At 40.3% G+C, this 20,584-nt stretch overlaps 1 protein-coding gene across 2 annotated transcripts in view; it reads left to right on the forward strand.

Annotated features, from left to right (window-relative positions):
- The first annotated feature begins 1,102 nt into the window (after positions 1–1,102).
- The window catches only part of LOC137284932 (uncharacterized), a 56,933-nt gene continuing 37,451 nt past the window's right edge, over positions 1,103–20,584 (forward strand). For both annotated transcript variants that reach the window (XM_067816984.1, XM_067816985.1), the window contains exon 1: positions 1,103–1,227. In XM_067816984.1, coding sequence (XP_067673085.1) covers positions 1,192–1,227 — 36 coding nt within the window. In that variant the 5' untranslated portion in view covers positions 1,103–1,191. The remainder of the gene's footprint in view (positions 1,228–20,584) is intronic.

Consider the following 20,584-nt stretch of genomic DNA (forward strand, 5'->3'; position numbering starts at 1 on the left):
AGTAGAGTGGATACAATAGATATTCCCCTGGTAGTTAAGATATTCCTCCTGGTACTGATAAAAATATCCATGCATTATGTATTTCGGACTTTTGTCGAACTTAATGCGATGCTGGTGGTCTGTTCAGCGCTTTTGAAGACTTTAATTTACGTAGAACAGTCGTGATGTTGAAACATGTACGTTAAAGTAGATACCGGAAGCAGCTTTTTGTGGTGTAAATCTAACACTGCTCAACGCGGCTTTAACCCTCACGAACTCACTCACAAAATCACTGAATAGGAACCATCGGTCTTCATCGGGCCTTTACATTTACGGTAAAGTAAAATGTCAAGCCCTTGACTGTAAGTGCCACGCAAATGGGTCAAACGATAAACTGGTGTCCCAACTATCGATCAGCTTGCTGTCATGACTTGAGAGGACACTTATACCATCAAGAGTCGTGTAAAAGAGTTGTGTTGTTTGCGGGAAATATATTCATCCTGTCATTTATTGACCCATATAGTGCAAAAACATGGAATCGGCACGGATCACCAACATCTACAGCCTTAGGCAGGTAGCCACTACCTGTGCAGATCTTGCAAAGAAGGAAATATGAGAAGCGCCAGAAACTATAATCTCAACGCTGTGCAGTCATATTCTCCCAACAGCACGGGTCAATACAGATAATAGTAAGTCTATGGATAGTGTGGTTCGTTTCATTTGCTTCACCTTCCATCGACCATTGTTACATTCATACATTTTAACACCAAAGAGAATCGCCTACTGTGACTGTTCCCAGTGTATCCGATATGGTGTGTCGTGGTACATAGGCTATTCAACCTCTGCTCACAATACAACGAGAGACGTCAATGTTTTGCATTCGTGTATATTAAGCCATGCTTGAAAGGGTGGGTGTGTTATACTCCGGAGTATCAGTGCACGTTACGGTCCAACACGGTACCCGTCTTTCGCTACATCACGTGTCCCCACCCTCGGGAACTCCGTCTACCCCAGCTTCCAGCGTTAGGGACGGGTGTTTGTATTGCGCGGGTGGGGTCGTCACACTACATAGGCACAGGCAGATTGGGAACGACGCTTGTTTAAGACGTTGCGTCTCAAGAGGATATATGGTTTGATACGTTGTCACTGGACAGAGGTGGAATACGGGCTGTATACCCTCGGATTTAGAGCGTCGACCTATCAGACTTGATCATGGAGTGGCGAGAGTTGAGGGAGATACTCTACCCGGTAAGATATAGCTTTATTATCAAACCATTCAGTTAAATGGCAGAAGTAGGTCGCGTGAGGTATGTCAATAATATTGTTTACATACCTCGTTTCAGCATGCCAAGGTAATTGCTACGATGAAAGCGACATTGACGTCTTAGCATGTGTAAATAAAAAAATTAATAACCGAAAGATCTTCAAATAAAGAATCCTTATTAATCATTTTAGTATGATGCAGGTAATCAAATATATTCAATAACACTGTTTGATATTTATTTTAATTATCGAAACCTGACAATTCCTATATGTCTATGATTAGCCTGCTTAATGGCAACGGCAAAATATTGGTCTGAAATTAACTTCACGATTGTGTGTATCAACCCCAGGCCGAGAACTGTAGACACAGGTATGATATTACCACGTCCTCCATTAGAGAGTTGCAGCGCCAGGCTTATGTTTGATGTGCTATTTTAAGATATTTGTGGAGAATAACTGCCGAGATTGAAAGTGCTTTGAAAGAGAAGAGCTTCTCATCCACCCGGTGTGTGACAGGTGAAATATTGGTGGAGGGAGAGTGTGCGTGTGTATGTGTGCATGTGCGTGCGCGTGCGCGTGCGCGTCTATGTGCCTGTGTATGTCCCGGGAAATCAATCACCATACACAAGAGCTGACGACGATGCAGTTACCGCACATCGTTATGAAGGTCTCTTAGAAGTTCAGTGAAAAATTTGTCTTACACAGACAGAAAAACGAAACGCAAGAGAGTGAAATATGATACTTTATTCAGCTAATGTAGCTTTCAAGTAGGTTAGACTATAAGAGTCTTTCCTATAAATATGCAGCTTCTTACTGTCGACCGTCGTTCCTACGTTTCTGTTCTAGTGAGTATGGTCAGCTATTGCGCTTAATGACGAAACTGCCTACTGTCCACTGTTCTGAGTCATGTTGGTATCTGTGTTCGTCGGTATCCATGTTTATGCCATCTAGTGGCATTTGTCTGACTTTCTTTCTGTTCATTTTGGGGCATGTGAGGTAGCCAACTGGATAAAGGGTTTGCCCTACACGTCGCATGGTCGGGTTCGTTCCCTCAAATGGGTAAAAACTGTGAAGCTAGTTCTGGTCTCTGCCCTCTCACATTATCATTGCTGGAAGGTTGCTAAAAGCCATGTAGAACAATATTCACCCATACACTCTAAACCTATTGGACGTTGTGCAACACTGGCATGAAGGCTACAACAGTGTGTACAGGAAACATTTATGTGTGAAATATGCACAGGATACCTGTTGCAGGCGTAGATTCTTATCGCAGTCATCTGGTCCTCATCTGTGTCCAGTGTGCAAAATATAGCTGGTCCTGTGTGGTCCCTGGCTTGTAAAACATCATCAGGACCACTAAATGATAAGTTTGCAGTGGTCCTGGTGGCCATTGAAATATGTATTGATAGTTAAGTAAATCTACAAATGTTATTGTGGACCAGTGAAGAAGAGACTGGGCCACTAATTACTGTCCTGTGGTCTAGAGGGAAATTTTGAAAGGTTTCTTTCCCTGCAGTTTGTATTTTACCCATGTGGACGATACACGTGTGTGCTTGTTGTTCACTCATATGTTTACACTTCTACCTTCAACTTCGTACATGTGACAGCAAGAAATTTATCAAGCAAACTATGTAGTGTATTATCTAGTCTACGAAAAGCATTTAGATGTAACGAAATAAAAAAGAAGTTGGCATCAATAAATCTTCACTTTTATGAAATTTAAGAACAATCACTTTTTTCTAAAATTCAATATTAGCTGTATCGTTATCTGTTTACGATATTTACAGCTTTAGTCTGACGCAGATAATTGGCCTGCTAAGTTAAAGATTTATCTGGAATATTTCAAAGGAGAGAAAACAGTTTCACTAGTGTACACATGCTCAAGTTGAGGCTGTCTATTGTGTGATATTCTGGTGAAATACGACATAGCAGTAGGTGATTGTCGTGTTCGTGACAATGCGGTCTACTCTGAAGCTTCACTGAAGCGTGTGGCGGCTGCCTGGCGTACTGCAACAAAGGTTTCTGTGAGCACGGCTCATTGTTCTAATCACCGTAATTGCATAGTCGTTTCTTGTTCATTCGGGATTTCATTGTAGTGGCATAGTAATTTCCAATGTAACTTCCTTCAATGTAAATTGATGTCTGAAGGCTGTTTAAGTAACATGAAAGTAGGACTGGATTTAGCAAGTATTTACATGCTTGTGTTTTAGCTATCTTTACTCTCTATTTAAACGTCGCCACATGCTCTTCTACTGGAGATAGGGAGAGAGAGATATTGCTACCGGCATAAAGCCACATAGAGACATACAGAGAACGGGAGGACACTTATACCTTCCACATACCCCAGAACCAGTCAACCAGCCACCCATTATCTCCCATACAGTCTACATTACACTCGCATATCCACATACCTGATACACGCCCACCCAGTCGGCCTTAAGTGACACCAAGTACAATTCGCCAACCTCTTCCATAGATTGAGTAGGGCAGTGGTCTGGAGAGGGGCTATGAGAGCATGTATTTGGTTAAACTAAGGGATGTTTATATCAGCAAAGAGCCAGATGTCCTTATGCCATACGTATATATTAGTATGTGATAGTTTCAACGAGGAGCGTAACTAGGTATCTAGATGGAGGCATTTAGACGTTGATGCAGTTAGGATGGCTAGGTATACCTAACGATAAGGCATTTATATTACCGTGTGAATACTTTGGACAAGTCGTGTAACATAATGGCCTAGCCCGCCTAACTCAACACCTCGATGACTTCTCCACTATTATTATTATCATGCTGTAATCAGGTAGAAAGAGAAAATGATACTTCTGGGACATTATTTGTGGTGCGTCACCTCTCCTCGCGTTTCCTTGACGTACATTGGTTTGGCAGAGGTGTTCTTGGGATCAGATACAGTCGCGGACGGCAGGGTAGAGACCAGGTTGGATGACAAACAATGTTCCCATTTTTTCCACAGGAGCCCATTGATGCGATCAGAACAACGTGATTAAGCCAGGCTTATACCTCATTGTTAAAGAAAGAGATCTGGGTCGTTTGGTTGTCCAAACAATAACGAAACACGTTTGACTTTCACGACTTTTCTTGGCCTGTCTGAATGGGATGGAGGACAATGTGCAAATCTCAAGTCAGAAATGTTTTATTGTAGTAATATTTCAAACCCACGAAACACTTTTCTTGTATATTAAGAGGAATGTCACATTTCGAGGAGTGACACATTTCAACACATCTACAGGTCAGAGGGCAAATGGATTCTGGGGAAAGGAAATAAATTCACCTATACAGGTTTTTCGAATTCGACAAAACGATATTTCACAATGATAGGTGGCGTCAAATATCTTGGATTGCTGTGTTTTATACTTCCCAAAGTTGTTTTTCCTGAAACAGTAATGTAGTCTTAGAGTATGTACAAAACAGCCGGCGATTGGTGGATCGCGAAACTCACGATACGAATGTCTGTAGGTTATACGTTTATACCACCCCTGTGCTTGTAACTATAAGATCTCAACATCCGCTGCTTTACCTCTCCTAAAATGATGTCTAGTTAAGTCCCTATTCATTTTCTTTAGCGAAAATGATCCCAACTGCCTCAAGCATCGAGTACCGTATCGATATCGTCATGATTTTGATGAAATATTAACGGTGGCTTTAAAAGAATGACTGATGCGTCATAAGGAACTGTTTTCCTACGACTGTATCGATTACCACTCTGATGAATGTTACGAAATCCAAGAGATGACGAACGTTAGTTCAACTCGGGATTGTTTATTTGAAAGATCCCAGTGCAGATGAAATGAATGATCGGGGCTCGGTTGGCCGGAGCAACAAACACTTGCTGCACTGATAAGAGGGAAAATGTTTCATTCATCCATTCATTCATTCATTCATTCATTGACATGTATATATTTATTTAACCGCATGCAGAGGGCCATGGAACCATTTTGTCTCTCTGTTCCAGTGTCTTAATTAGACGACAGTGGATTACACGTTTAGGAAAATCAAAGACGGGGGTCATTTAATCACCCTATCACCTGTGACATTATACGTCATTTGTCAGGCATGTTGTACAAGAGGGCCCACGTTGCTTATATATTTGTTGTATAGTGTCTATAAACATCTACAGGCCAAAACCACAACACACGGAAACAGCAAAGTTATACGACAGGGGTGCAGTTAACCCCTCGTCCCTATCTTCTAAAGTCTTACAACGTACAAATACAAAAACATGAAAACTAAATACTGAGCATTGGGACTGGGCGCATTGCTCCCCGACGCCCGATTATGTGAACCATTGCTGTAACTATAAGAACCAAATAAGTGGTGAGTATGATAATAGACAGACCACGTGTCGTGTAAAGTATCAGGACTTTTACAGAATTAGTCCTCGTTAGGACATGAGTCTGAATAAGGATTTCCACTATGCTTTCATCGGCGTTCGTATGCTAAAATGTCGCCTTTTTCGGTGATGTAAATCCATGTATGCAAAGACATTTTTGTCTAAGTGACATCAGAAAGCGGCAATAATTCAGCAAATCACTAAATGTCTACTTAAGAGATAAATCAGCATGCAGAGGCATGCAGTAAACCTGTTTCATGTCGTGAGTGAGTCAGTTTTACGCTGCGTTTAGCAATATTCCAGCAATATCGCGGCTTGGGACACAAGAAATGGCTTTGTGGGGAATCGAACCCATGTTTTTTTTCGTTACGAGCGAACGCTTTTCACCACTAGGCTACCTGACCGCTCCGGTACCATCGACGACCAGCTGAATCCCAGACCGACTCGCCTAAAATTACAAGTGATCCATGCAGTTCGTGGTTTCACTGGAGATGGTTACCTGGTGCCCCGGTTTCTACGGGTACATTTCACCTAGCTGTTGATTTCAATCAATAATTAACTTAATGAAGAAACCCCGAGTCATGTCGAGCAAAGATTGATCATTTTCTAGTCGCACGCTCCACGAACTTTGAATAACTGCCACTATCGCTTAGAGCCTGTATTCATTAAAAATCAATTGTTTAGTCCAGCACCGGCGATATTGCATCGGTGGGATCACGAATGGCATACTTGACTCAATCTGTAATATCTGTGACGTCACGGGAGTCGGATGGCCAAGCTCTTTGGTGCGAGTGTTTGATTCAGCCTAAATAGTAGGGTGATATGAATTATTTATCCAAGTACATGCAGATTTAATTACACCGCCTGTTCCCATCGCGATGTCCTAACCCAAGGATCGCTACAGGACAGTGCAGTCGAAGGCGGAGATTGTGGTGTGTGATATTTGTATGGGCATTGTGGTCGACAGGAAAGTGGTCAACGATTCTGAAAAGTAGGAATACGATGACCGATTCTATATACCGGGGTGAATGTGTTATTTCGACAGTCTGTGTATATATACCCGTATGGATTCTAATACAGGAAGGAGCGATAGGTTTGCCTTGTGATAATTCGGTCGCCCGTCAAAGATTCCATACATGGGTACAATGTTTGAGGTCAGTTTCAGGTATCCACCCTGATATTGCTGAAATATGCTGTAATATGACGACGTTAACAATACTCGCTCATTCACTCACTCACTGTGAATTTTACGCCGCTTTTAGCAGTATTCCAGCAACATCACGGCGGGGTATACAGTTTGAATACGATCGAAGATTCCATGTGTAGATACTAAATAATACAACCCAACTCAGTGACTCTACACAGTTACTGACATGACTAAACACGACGAACCTGTAAGGTGACGTGATGTTCATAAACGTGAAGTAAAGAAGTAACGTCTACTGCCAACAGACAAACACGATCCCAAAGCTCCGAAACGTTGCGTCCCTCAAAATATAGAAGTTGACAAACAATTCTTGCCTTTATGTGTATCACTTCTAGATGAAATTCAAAGACACTATTTCCTTGGGTAAACGTATCATAACGATGAAGTGAGTGGGTGAGTGAGTTTAGTATTACTCCGCACTCAGCAATATTCCATCTATATGACGGCGGTCTGCAAATAATCGAGTCTGGACCAGACAATTCAGTGATCAACAGCATGAGCATCGATCTACGCAATTGTGAACCGATGACATGTCAACCGAGTCAGCGAGCCTGACCACCCGATCCTGCTAGTCGCCTGACCTCTTACGACAAGCATAGTCGGCTTTTATGGCAAGCATGGGTTGCTGAAGGCCTATTCTACCCCGGACCTTCACGGGTAGACTGTAAAAAGAAGTTGAATATCACATATATAGATGTAAGACTAGCATGCAAATCTAAAACTGGTCATAATGTTTTAAGACAATGCCATATCTACTGGGATTATAGATAGTCAAACCATCGTAGGTATCTTGTATGACTTTATACACATGTGTTGAGTATATATTCTTCTCAAAAGGAGTTCAGGTTATATCGCTCACATTTCATCCATAAAGTGAGCACGCTCACATTTCATCCATAAAGTGAGCTCATGAAATAAAATGTTATTGTCAAACCCTTCAACAATAAACCAACCGTCTTAGAGCTTGCAGTGTCCTCAGTTATGACAATAATTGTTTGAAATTCAAGAAAGCCATGTCGGTAAAATAAGAACTTTTGCAGTGGGATAATTGTTTGATTATTTGTGTGTGTCATATTAATGACTGTTCATGACATTTAATGCACATTACTTCTCATCATTTTGCAAAGAGACGGATGTTTACCATTGAAGAAAGTTTGAGATATTGGATTTGCAAGATTGATAAAATGCAGTTAATGAAGCCAAGGAGGAAACGGATTATGAAGAGAAATTAACGGAAAGTGTGACAATTATTCCATTCCTTGGAAATGTTTCATCTATATGGATATATTATGACGTTTTCTCATATGCATGCTGTAGGATGCTCGCAAAATGCAATATCACCTAAGTTTTTTAAGGTATGTATAGCTCGATGTTCAGCTTTGTAGTATATTTATGATAGTCTTTCAGCGAGAAGTTGAGGCTGTCTGAAACAAGAATCAGGACACGAAAAACATAGATTTGTTCCCACAAACATCGTATCAAGTCTTCTAGAAATATACTTTCTTGTATCCAGTCTTTCAGCAAGAAGTTGAGGCTGTCTGAAACAAGAATCAGGACACGAAAAACATAGATTTGTTCCCACAAACATCGTATCAAGTCTTCTAGAAATATACTTTCTTGTATCCAGTGTAATCAGCTATATTGAAGTAATGTCACCAGTTTGCGACCGCCCCAGCTTGACGTGTCTAATAACGATGATTCATTACTTTCATCCATTCACCAACCCAGACTAACTGGTTTTGAAAACATTTCGATTACATTATCATTTCATTTACCATGTTAACCCAAGCGTACAAAGATAAATCCTTTGCAAGGCAGTGTATGCGTTATAAAAGACACGTTGTCGATATCCTGACTCCTGTTTATAACCCGTATTTATATTATCAGATTAGACGTTTATATTCCCACGCAATCAACGAACATTGGAAAGTTCAGGCTTGTACTGAAAATAAATTTGAAATCTTCTAAATTTAGTTGTTAAGAAACGAAGAGTTAAGGTTAATGTCAGTTCGACCCAGGTAGTCTGGCATTAAAATCCCGCAGCCCTGACTCTCCGTTGCCATAGTTTCTTTGGGAAAAGGCAATAATTTTATGGGTGTCAACTTCCTTGTTGTGATGGACACGACGCCACGGAGTATATTCTTACTCATTCGTCTACATTCTCCTGATGAAGAGGTTAGAATATGCTCCGAAACGTCGTGGTCCCTCAAAATAAAGAAGTTGACACAAAATTCTTGCCTTTATGTGTATCACTTCTAGATGAAATTCAAAGACACTATTCCCTTGGGTATACGTATCATAACGATGAAGTGAATGAGTGAGTGAGTGAGTTTAGTTTTACTCCGCATTCAGCAATATTCCAGCTATATGGCGGCGGTCTGTAAATAATCGGGTCTGGACCAGACAATCCAGTGACCAACAGCATGAGCATCGATCTACGCAATTGGGAACCGATGACAAGTCAACCAAGTCAGCGAGTCTGACCACCCGATCCCGTTAGTCCCCTCTTACGACAAGCATAGTCGGCTTTTATGGGAAGCATGGGTTGCTGAAGGTCTATTCTAACCATGGACCTTCACGGGTCATAACGATGAAGCAGAATGCTAACATTCTTTCGTGTCCAACGAGATATACGGCAGTTATTTAAGGGCGTCAATATACCCAGTGTTCCCGAGACTGTTCAAGTCGTGTTGGTTTCTCTGAATGACTAGGAATGCTACCCGTATATGTTTGATTGCACGCTGAAAATGACGTTATTCCGCTTCAAATGGCGGACTTGATGCCCGAGGGTTGGTCTATAGCAGGCCCTCTTGCACTCAAATCTCAGGGTAAATATTATTGACATCTTAGGTCAAGCATAGTCACTATTAAGTCCATGATTTAGGGTGACCCTTTCAGGTCATATTTGCTAAGGGATACGTGTAGTACAATTCATGAGACTTGCATATTGCCTTTGTCGTAACATCTTGTGTGTCTTAGGTCAGTATCTTCTGTGTATTCGAGTGTAAATAGATGCAGATGCATTGCTTCTGTATCTCAAGGATATAGGCTTAAACAAATACATGTACACGTGGGTGGTTATACAACTACATCTCGTGGTATGCTGAGTACAAATATGCAGTAACACCTGTATACCTGCCACCCCGGCTTATGTATCACATGAACTACCTATGTCCTGTTCTCGAGCAACAAAGCCAGAGAGAAACTTAAGTTCTCTTGTAACTCTTGCAATCATGATATTTGCCTGATGACCGTATGACTCACGATATATGTGTTGACCATATGACTCACGATATAAGTGTTGACCATGTGGCTCACGATACGTGTTGACTCTGTGATTCACGATATATCTGTTGGCCATACGACCATACGAATATATGTGTTGACCATGTGACTCTCGATATACGTGTTGACGATATGACTCACGTGTGTTGAGCATATGCGTCATGATATATGTGTATTGATCATGTGTCCCGAGATATATCTGTGTTGACTATATGACTCACGATTTATGTGTTTTGACCATGTGATTTAGCTTATGTTTATATTATTCCCCATGATACAGGTGAATAGATCACATGCCTATATGCATTTGCACTGGTCATACTCTTTAGAGACATGTGTATTCTGTGAGTATATCTACCTTAAAAAGTATCATGTTACGTTGAGCCATACATCAATAGGTGTCAGCACCGGCCTTGTGCCACGCCCCTTTCTCGTTGGCGTTGTGGGATACGGGATGATACACCTTTCGTGCTGTGTAATTGTTAGTGGATTTCAGATATAGGCCAACCCCACGGAGAGGCTACCCAGCACGTACACCTGTGACGAGATAGAGACAGCGAAGCACTGGTCATTGGTTGGTGGTATTCTGAGATATGTGGGGATAATGAATGAATGTCTATGAAGGAAAGGGATGGACTTACATGACGTTGAATTGGAACTGCCAGGAACTGTGCACTCTACAGCGTCTGCCTGGATAGTGGTTCACTTTTCCTGAAGCACCTTACTCTAATGTCATGCCGTGAGAGACAACTGTTTCAGAGTTAGATCTGTAGCTACCTACTGTTCTCAAACTTGTGTGACTGTCAGAAGAGGTTTGTGACATATCACAATGTTGATGTCATCACTTCTGGGACCACCTCATCAACCAGCGTTGAGGATTGCGTAGTAGGTTTCTGCAAACTAATGAGAGCACACGTACTCCCATCTCTTGACACTGCAATAAACCAGCACCGAACAGACAACGTCTTGTCGCATCACGGGCTTCCATGCTGCGGGCGTTTTCAAGCACCTGTTTTTATTTCACACTACACCACCCCGCCTGTGGGGTACCAGAATATGGACTGTAAGCCCAGGAATGGACGTATGTTGTAGTTCGAGCTGTAATTGTTGTTAAATAGCTGCCCACTCATGCCCAAGACTGTCATAAACAGGTAAAGTGGGTTAGGTCTAGACCCCATGTCGTAAACTGCTTCACAGTTCTAAGTTAATGGTGCTTGTGGTCAACAAGCGAATGTCCTTCGCGACATACTTATGCTCATGGCTTAGTCCGTGAATGGGAAGGACTTCGTGAAGTATACATACAAGCACTCCAGCAAGCAGGCCAATAACACAGTGTCACACAGGCGAGAACGATATTCCACAAGACGTCAAACGTCGAGCAATGGACTCGTTCTTTATACTGAGTTTGCAAAATAACGCATCGTCTGGGGGTTAATGGATACCATAATCTATGGCTTCTGGATTGTGTGTGAAAAACGAACGCCAGCAACATATACCTACAACGCCATCGCTCTGACTGGGAGGCTACTGCAACAGCTCTGGCAACGTGATACTTCCCGATGGCGTGCTACCCGTCATTAAAGGGGCGGGATCGACTGGTTTGAATGAGTCTACGTGCTTTCTACCCAGATCTGGGATATAAATATCCACGTTGTGTGGTACTGTTAAAAGGTGTTACAGTGGATAAATGGATTTCAGTCCTTTTATTGCCATGGATAACAAATACCCGAGTGAAGATGTCCAAGAGCCGCAGGTATTATAATATTACTGTGGGAACATGCTGAGATTTATATTCTTATGCTTATCGGGATAATACATCGAATTTTCCTATTTTGTTTGTTCCAAAATGCTCACTGTGATGAGAATCCCATTCAGTGACCTTTGAAGATCTTAATCATTTATGTGTGCGCTCAGCCTTTGTAATCGGTCGCTTGGATGAAATCAAGCTCGTTTGGTACGTTGGTCCTAACTATATCTCAGCTTATTCACCTGAAACTGAGGTTCTACAAACACTTCATACACGGTAGAATATGAGCGAGAAGATCATTAATCCCTGCCTTACATGAGCAACTTGATGATGTTCATGGTTTTATGAAATGGTAACATCAATGAACTAGTAACACCTATATATAGTCTTGTCTGTTATCTATGTACTAATAACACCAGTATGTAGACATGTCTGGTATTTATGGACCAATAACACCAATACATAGACGAGTCTGTTATCTATGTACTAATAACACCAGTAAGTAGACATGTCTGGTATTTATGGACCAATAACACCAATACATAGACGAGTCTGTTATCTATGTACTAATAACACCAGTAAGTAGACATGTCTGGTATTTATGGACCAATAACACCAATACATAGACGAGTCTGTTATCTATGTACTAATAACACCAGTAAGTAGACATGTCTGGTATTTATGGACCAATAACACCAATACATAGACGAGTCTGTTATCTATGTACTAATAACACCAGTAAGTAGACATGTCTGGTATTTATGGACCAATAACACCAATACATAGACGAGTCTGTTATCTATGTACTAATAGCACCAGTAAGTAGACATGTCTGGTATTTATGGACCAATAACACCAATACATAGACGAGTCTGTTATCTATGTACTAATAACACCAGTAAGTAGACATGTCTGGTATTTATGGACCAATAACACCAATACATAGACGAGTCTGTTATCTATGTACTAATAACACCAGTATGTAGACATGTCTGGTATTTATGGACCAATAACACCAATACATAGACGAGTCTGTTATCTATGTACTAATAACACCAGTAAGTAGACATGTCTGGTATTTATGGACCAATAACACCAATACATAGACGAGTCTGTTATCTATGTACTAATAACACCAGTATGTAGACATGTCTGGTATTTATGGACCAATAACACCAATACATAGACGAGTATGTTATCTATGTACTAATAACACCAGTAAGTAGACATGTCTGGTATTTATGGACCAATAACACCAATACATAGACGAGTCTGTTATCTATGTACTAATAACACCAGTATGTAGACATGTCTGGTATTTATGGACCAATAACACCAATACATAGACGAGTCTGTTATCTATGTACTAATAGCACCAGTATGTAGACATGTCTGGTATTTATGGACCAATAACACCAATACATAGACGAGTCTGTTATCTATGTACTAATAACACCAGTAAGTAGACATGTCTGGTATTTATGGACCAATAACACCAATACATAGACGAGTCTGTTATCTATGTACTAATAACACCAGTATGTAGACATGTCTGGTATTTATGGACCAATAACACCAATACATAGACGAGTCTGTTATCTATGTACTAATAACACCAGTATGTAGACATGTCTGGTATTTATGGACCAATAACACCAATACATAGACGAGTCTGTTATCTATGTACTAATAGCACCAGTATGTAGACATGTCTGGTATTTATGGACCAATAACACCAATACATAGACGAGTCTGTTATCTATGTACTAATAACACCAGTATGTAGACATGTCTGGTATTTATGGACCAATAACACCAATACATAGACGAGTCTGTTATCTATGTACTAATAACACCAGTAAGTAGATGTATCCGTTATCTATTGGACAAGTACCACTAATATATAGACGTGTCTGTTATCTGTAGACCAGTAAAACCGATATATGGACGTGCCTATTATCTATGGACCTGAAACACCATCTATGGACCAGTGACAGAAAATGAACATGTGCGTCATATTAAGACCTGTAACATAAATGTAGAAATCACTGGTATCTATAGACCAGAACTATCAACATGTCGGTTCCTCATCTTGGGACTAATGATAAAAATATATAAACGTTTAACGGCTGAGTATGTAAAAACTGCCGGGTGCTATTTTCTCCTCTGTGGGTTTGTCCGGATGGCCAAGTTCCCATAGATACGAGCTTTGTTGTACCTGTATGTCGCGTGTATTTTGAATGTGGGGTGTTTTATTTACTGGCTATATGTCCCAGATGGATCATGAATTCACCAATCACTTCTTTCCAGTGGAAGTTAACGCAGTTTAGATAACAGGATCACATGACATACACACCCTCCAGCGGACTCTTCAGTGACTTAACAATATCCTCTTGTTGATGTTCGGGAAATTAAGTTTCACATTACTGATTCTCAGTTCCCTGATTATTACCAATCCACTTAAGTCGCATCGCCTAACGACTTTTCCAAGCGGTCGGTGAACAAAGCTCATGAACAAGGGTTAATAACAGATAGAAATGTGAAGATTGTTGAACTATTCCGACATCTGATTCACTGAAGTGCCCGACGTGTGTAAGGTGTGTGGGTGAAGTGCAGTGTCAATCAGTTGCAAGTGCCCGTTTTTATGGCCCTGAGTATATCACAATATAGGCAACGTGTCATGTGACTCTTTAACGTAAACGTAAGGCTATAGCTGCTTTTGTCAAGTTTTATTGTCATTTGCTCGTTAAGATTGGTCAGTTAAAGTGGACGCAAATACACGATAATGCCCGACGTAGCAAATACTCGTATGTGGAAATGTATGTAAGCTAACATGTATGTAAAGCCTGCTGTTAACTTAGGTGGCACGGTGGAATATTAATATAGATATGGGCTGGTGAAAATAAACAGTCGAACATGGACAGGCACATGTACAAACCTAATAAGGCAAAATGCATTAGTGAGGTAAACAGCTCCATGAGTGCTCTTAGGGATAGGGGAGCATGCCAAGATAGGTGAAGGTGGACATGGACAGGTGAACGACATGGCAGGTGACAACTGACTTGGAAAATTAGATATCGACAGGTAATTACAAATTTACACAGGTGAGCATGGACATTGTTGCTGAACGTAGATTTTGAAAGGCGATTGTTGACAATGGCTTGCTATACTGACATACAGGTGATTGTAGACATGGACGGATTTATATAAACATGGAATGGCATTCTGACTCACAGGTATTTGTAGACATGGACAGATACTTATAAACATGGAATGGCATTCTGACTCACAGGTATTTGTAGACATGGACGGATTTATATAAACATGGAGTGGCATTCTGACTCACAGGTATTTGTAGACATGGACGGATTTATATAAACATGGAATGGCATTCTGACTCACAGGTATTTGTAGACATGGGCGGATACTTAAAAACATGGAATGGCATTCTGACTCACAGGTATTTGTAGACGTGGACGGATGTTTATAAACATGGAATGGCATTCTGACTCACATGTGATTGTAGACATGGACAGATACTTATAAACATGGAATGGCATTCTGACTCACAGGTATTTGTAGACATGGACAGATTTATATAAACATGGAATGGCATTCTGACTCACAGGTATTTGTAGACGTGGACAGATACTTATAAACATGGAATGGCATTCTGACTCACAGGTGATTGTAGACATGGACGGATTTATATAAACATGGAATGGCATTCTGACTCACAGGTGATTGTAGACGTGGACGGATTTATATAAACATGGAATGGCATTCTGACTCACAGGTATTTGTAGACATGGAAGGATTTATATAAACATGGAATGGCATTCTGACTCACAGGTATTTGTAGACGTGGACAGATACTTATAAACATGGAATGGCATTCTGACTCACAGGTGATTGTAGACATGGACGGATGTTTATAAACATGGAATGGCATTCTGACTCACAGGTATTTGTAGACATGGACGGATTTATATAAACATGGAATGGCATTCTGACTCACAGGTATTTGTAGACGTGGACGGATGTTTATAAACATGGAATGGCATTCTGACTCACAGGTATTTGTAGACGTGGACGGATGTTTATAAACATGGAATGGCATTCTGACTCACATGTATTTGTAGACATGGACGGATGTTTATAAACATGGAATGGCATTCTGACTCACAGGTATTTGTAGACGTGGACGGATGTTTATAAACATGGAATGGCATTCTGACTCACAGGTATTTGTAGACATGGAAGGATTTACATAAACATGGAATGGCATTCTGACTCACAGGTATTTGTAGACATGGACGGATTTATATAAACATGGAATGGCATTCTGACTCACAGGTATTTGTAGACATGGACGGATGTTTATAAACATGGAATGGCATTCTGACTCACAGGTATTTGTAGACATGGACGGATTTATATAAACATGGAATGGCATTCTGACTCACAGGTATTTGTAGACATGGACGGATTTATATAAACATGGAATGGCATTCTGACTCACAGGTATTTGTAGACGTGGACGGATGTTTATAAACATGGAATGGCATTCTGACTCACAGGTATTTGTAGACATGGACGGATTTATGTAAACATGGAATGGCATTCTGACTCACAGGTATTTGTAGACATGGACGGATTTATATAAACATGGAATGGCATTCTGACTCACAGGTATTTGTAGACATGGACGGATTTATATAAACATGGAATGGCATTCTGACTCACAGGTATTTGTAGACGTGGACGGATGTTTATAAACATGGAATGGCATTCTGACTCACAGGTATTTGTAGACATGGACGGATTTATATAAACATGGAATGGCATTCTGACTCACAGGTATTTGTAGACGTGGACGGATGTTTATAAACATGGAATGGCATTCTGACTCACAGGTATTTGTAGACGTGGACGGATTTATATAAACATGGAATGGCATTCTGACTCACAGGTATTTGTAGACGTGGACGGATGTTTATAAACATGGAATGGCATTCTGACTCACAGGTATTTGTAGACATGGACGGATTTATATAAACATGGAATGGCATTCTGACTCACAGGTATTTGTAGACGTGGACGGATGTTTATAAACATGGAATGGCATTCTGACTCACAGGTATTTGTAGACGTGGACGGATGTTTATAAACATGGAATGGCATTCTGACTCACAGGTATTTGTAGACATGGACGGATTTATATAAACATGGAATGGCATTCTGACTCACAGGTATTTGTAGACGTGGACGGATTTATATAAACATGGAATGGCATTCTGACTCACAGGTGATTGTAGACATGGAGATGTTTATAAACATGGAATGGCATTCTGACTCACAGGTATTTGTAGACATGGACGGATTTATATAAACATGGAATGGCATTCTGACTCACAGGTATTTGTAGACGTGGACGGATGTTTATAAACATGGAATGGCATTCTGACTCACAGGTATTTGTAGACGTGGACGGATTTATTTAAACATGGAATGGCATTCTGACTCACAGGTATTTGTAGACATGGACGGATGTTTATAAACATGGAATGGCATTCTGACTCACAGGTATTTGTAGACGTGGACGGATGTTTATAAACATGGAATGGCATTCTGACTCACAGGTATTTGTAGACATGGAAGGATTTATATAAACATGGAATGGCATTCTGACTCACAGGTATTTGTAGACATGGACGGATTTATATAAACATGGAATGGCATTCTGACTCACATGTATTTGTAGACATGGACGGATGTTTATAAACATGGAATGGCATTCTGACTCACAGGTATTTGTAGACATGGACGGGTTTATATAAACATGGAATGGCATTCTGACTCACAGGTATTTGTAGACGTGGACGGATGTTTATAAACATGGAATGGCATTCTGACTCACAGGTATTTGTAGACATGGACGGATGTTTATAAACATGGAATGGCATTCTGACTCACATGTATTTGTAGACATGGACAGATTTATATAAACATGGAATGGCATTCTGACTCACAGGTATTTGTAGACATGGACGGATTTATATAAACATGGAATGGCATTCTGACTCACAGGTATTTGTAGACATGGAAGGATGTTTATAAACATGGAATGGCATTCTGACTCACAGGTATTTGTAGACGTGGACGGATGTTTATAAACATGGAATGGCATTCTGACTCACAGGTATTTGTAGACATGGAAGGATTTATATAAACATGGAATGGCATTCTGACTCACAGGTATTTGTAGACATGGACGGATTTATATAAACATGGAATGGCATTCTGACTCACATGTATTTGTAGACATGGACGGATGTTTATAAACATGGAATGGCATTCTGACTCACAGGTATTTGTAGACATGGACGGGTTTATATAAACATGGAATGGCATTCTGACTCACAGGTATTTGTAGACATGGACGGATTTATATAAACATGGAATGGCATTCTGACTCACAGGTATTTGTAGACGTGGACGGATGTTTATAAACATGGAATGGCATTCTGACTCACAGGTATTTGTAGACATGGACGGATGTTTATAAACATGGAATGGCATTCTGACTCACATGTATTTGTAGACATGGACGGATTTATATAAACATGGAATGGCATTCTGACTCACAGGTATTTGTAGACATGGACGGATTTATATAAACATGGAATGGCATTCTGACTCACAGGTATTTGTAGACGTGGACGGATGTTTATAAACATGGAATGGCATTCTGACTCACAGGTATTTGTAGACATGGACGGATTTATATAAACATGGAATGGCATTCTGACTCACAGGTATTTGTAGACGTGGACGGATGTTTATAAACATGGAATGGCATTCTGACTCACAGGTATTTGTAGACATGGACGGATTTATATAAACATGGAATGGCATTCTGACTCACAGGTATTTGTAGACGTGGACGGATTTATTTAAACATGGAATGGCATTCTGACTCACAGGTATTTGTAGACATGGACGGATTTATGTAAACATGGAATGGCATTCTGACTCACAGGTATTTGTAGACGTGGACGGATGTTTATAAACATGGAATGGCATTCTGACTCACAGGTATTTGTAGACGTGGACGGATGTTTATAAACATGGAATGGCATTCTGACTCACAGGTATTTGTAGACGTGGACGGATGTTTATAAACATGGAATGGCATTCTGACTCACAGGTATTTGTAGACGTGGACGGATGTTTATAGACATGGAATGGCATTCTGACTCACATGTGATTGTAGACATGGGCGGTTGTTTATAGACATGGAATGGCATTCTGACTCACATGTGATTGTAGACATGGGCGGTTGTTTATAGACATGGAATGGCATTGTGACTCACAGGTGAACAAGGAAAGGTGAACATGGAACATAGGTAAACAGGTGAAAAACGACCTGCTGCAAAGATAATACATATGGACAGGTGTATAACGAATGAACAAGTGAACGAAAATATAGATACATATAAATAGACATTTGCAACTGAAAGAAGAAATGGAACTGTGTCACAGACATGGGCATGTGAATACACATGATAGGGGAACATCGACATTTCAGGAGACAGAGGACATTGGCGGATGATCATAGACAAGACTGGTGAAAGTAGAAATGGATCAGTGATTTGACAGTTCACAGTTGTGTCATTTTTCCATTGCCCAACTACCTACATCAAAACCTGTACAAAGTGGCAGGAGTACCGCTCATGCATGCGTTAATCTTGATTTTGCTATCGAGAGCAGATCCAGCTGCAATCTTCTATCAGGAGATTCGTCACAAGTAAATACCGATTATCCAGTAAACCAGTGTTATTACAACTTGTGTCCGTGAGAAAGAATGTCATCAGGCTCTATCCTCAAGAACATAATAGATTGAGAACCCACTTTCAAAATTTACAAATATCCCTAACTATTTTTATCCAGTATATTATCTAACATAGCATTTAAACCATTAGTAGTTGAATTATCATAACGTATGATTGTTTGAAGCCAGAGGAAAATTACGTATGATAATACATAAAAAGCAACCAAACCACTAAGAATGCATTATCTAAAGAAATATAAATAAAAATACATGAGGTCAGTACCAGAGTATAGTTGGTATCTGAAGCGTCTGATTCTTTATGGAGTAAAATGCAAACTGGATGTGTAAAAAAACAGTGTTGTAAACCCAAACCGATTATCTGTTTAAATGCCATTAAGGGATCTCTGAAACCGAGTGATGAAACCAGGTTTTGCGAGATGGATAGGCATGTACTGCCGCACTGTAAGATCCCGGTTACATCATGAATCACAAAACGCATCATCACCAGCGTGCAAACTGCGTGCAACAAGGCTGTTCTGAACAAGTTCATACGACACCTTCAATGGTTTGATTGCCGCATGATGTTCCCAAGCTTCTACATGAGACTGTGCTATATCCACTATGACAAACAGTGCTTACTTTATCTCTTAACACAGGTAATTTTGTCCCAGTCAAGAAGGTCATGTAAAAAATAGTGTTGTAAACCCAAACAGATTATCTGTTTAAAAGTGTCTTAACTGCTCATTCATTTAGACCATTCATTCTTCTTTTATTACGATCTTTGCTACCAGATGGATGGTTGTTTATATCACTGTCCTTTTCTGTTCCACATTCCCTATAGCCCTAATGCTTCCTATATAAATCTGTCAAGTATTGATTCAAAATTAAAGACACAATCAACAAACCAGTGACAGAAGGGCA

This window comes from Haliotis asinina, chromosome 5, assembly GCF_037392515.1.
Source record: "Haliotis asinina isolate JCU_RB_2024 chromosome 5, JCU_Hal_asi_v2, whole genome shotgun sequence".
NCBI classification, from domain to species: domain Eukaryota; kingdom Metazoa; phylum Mollusca; class Gastropoda; order Lepetellida; family Haliotidae; genus Haliotis; species Haliotis asinina.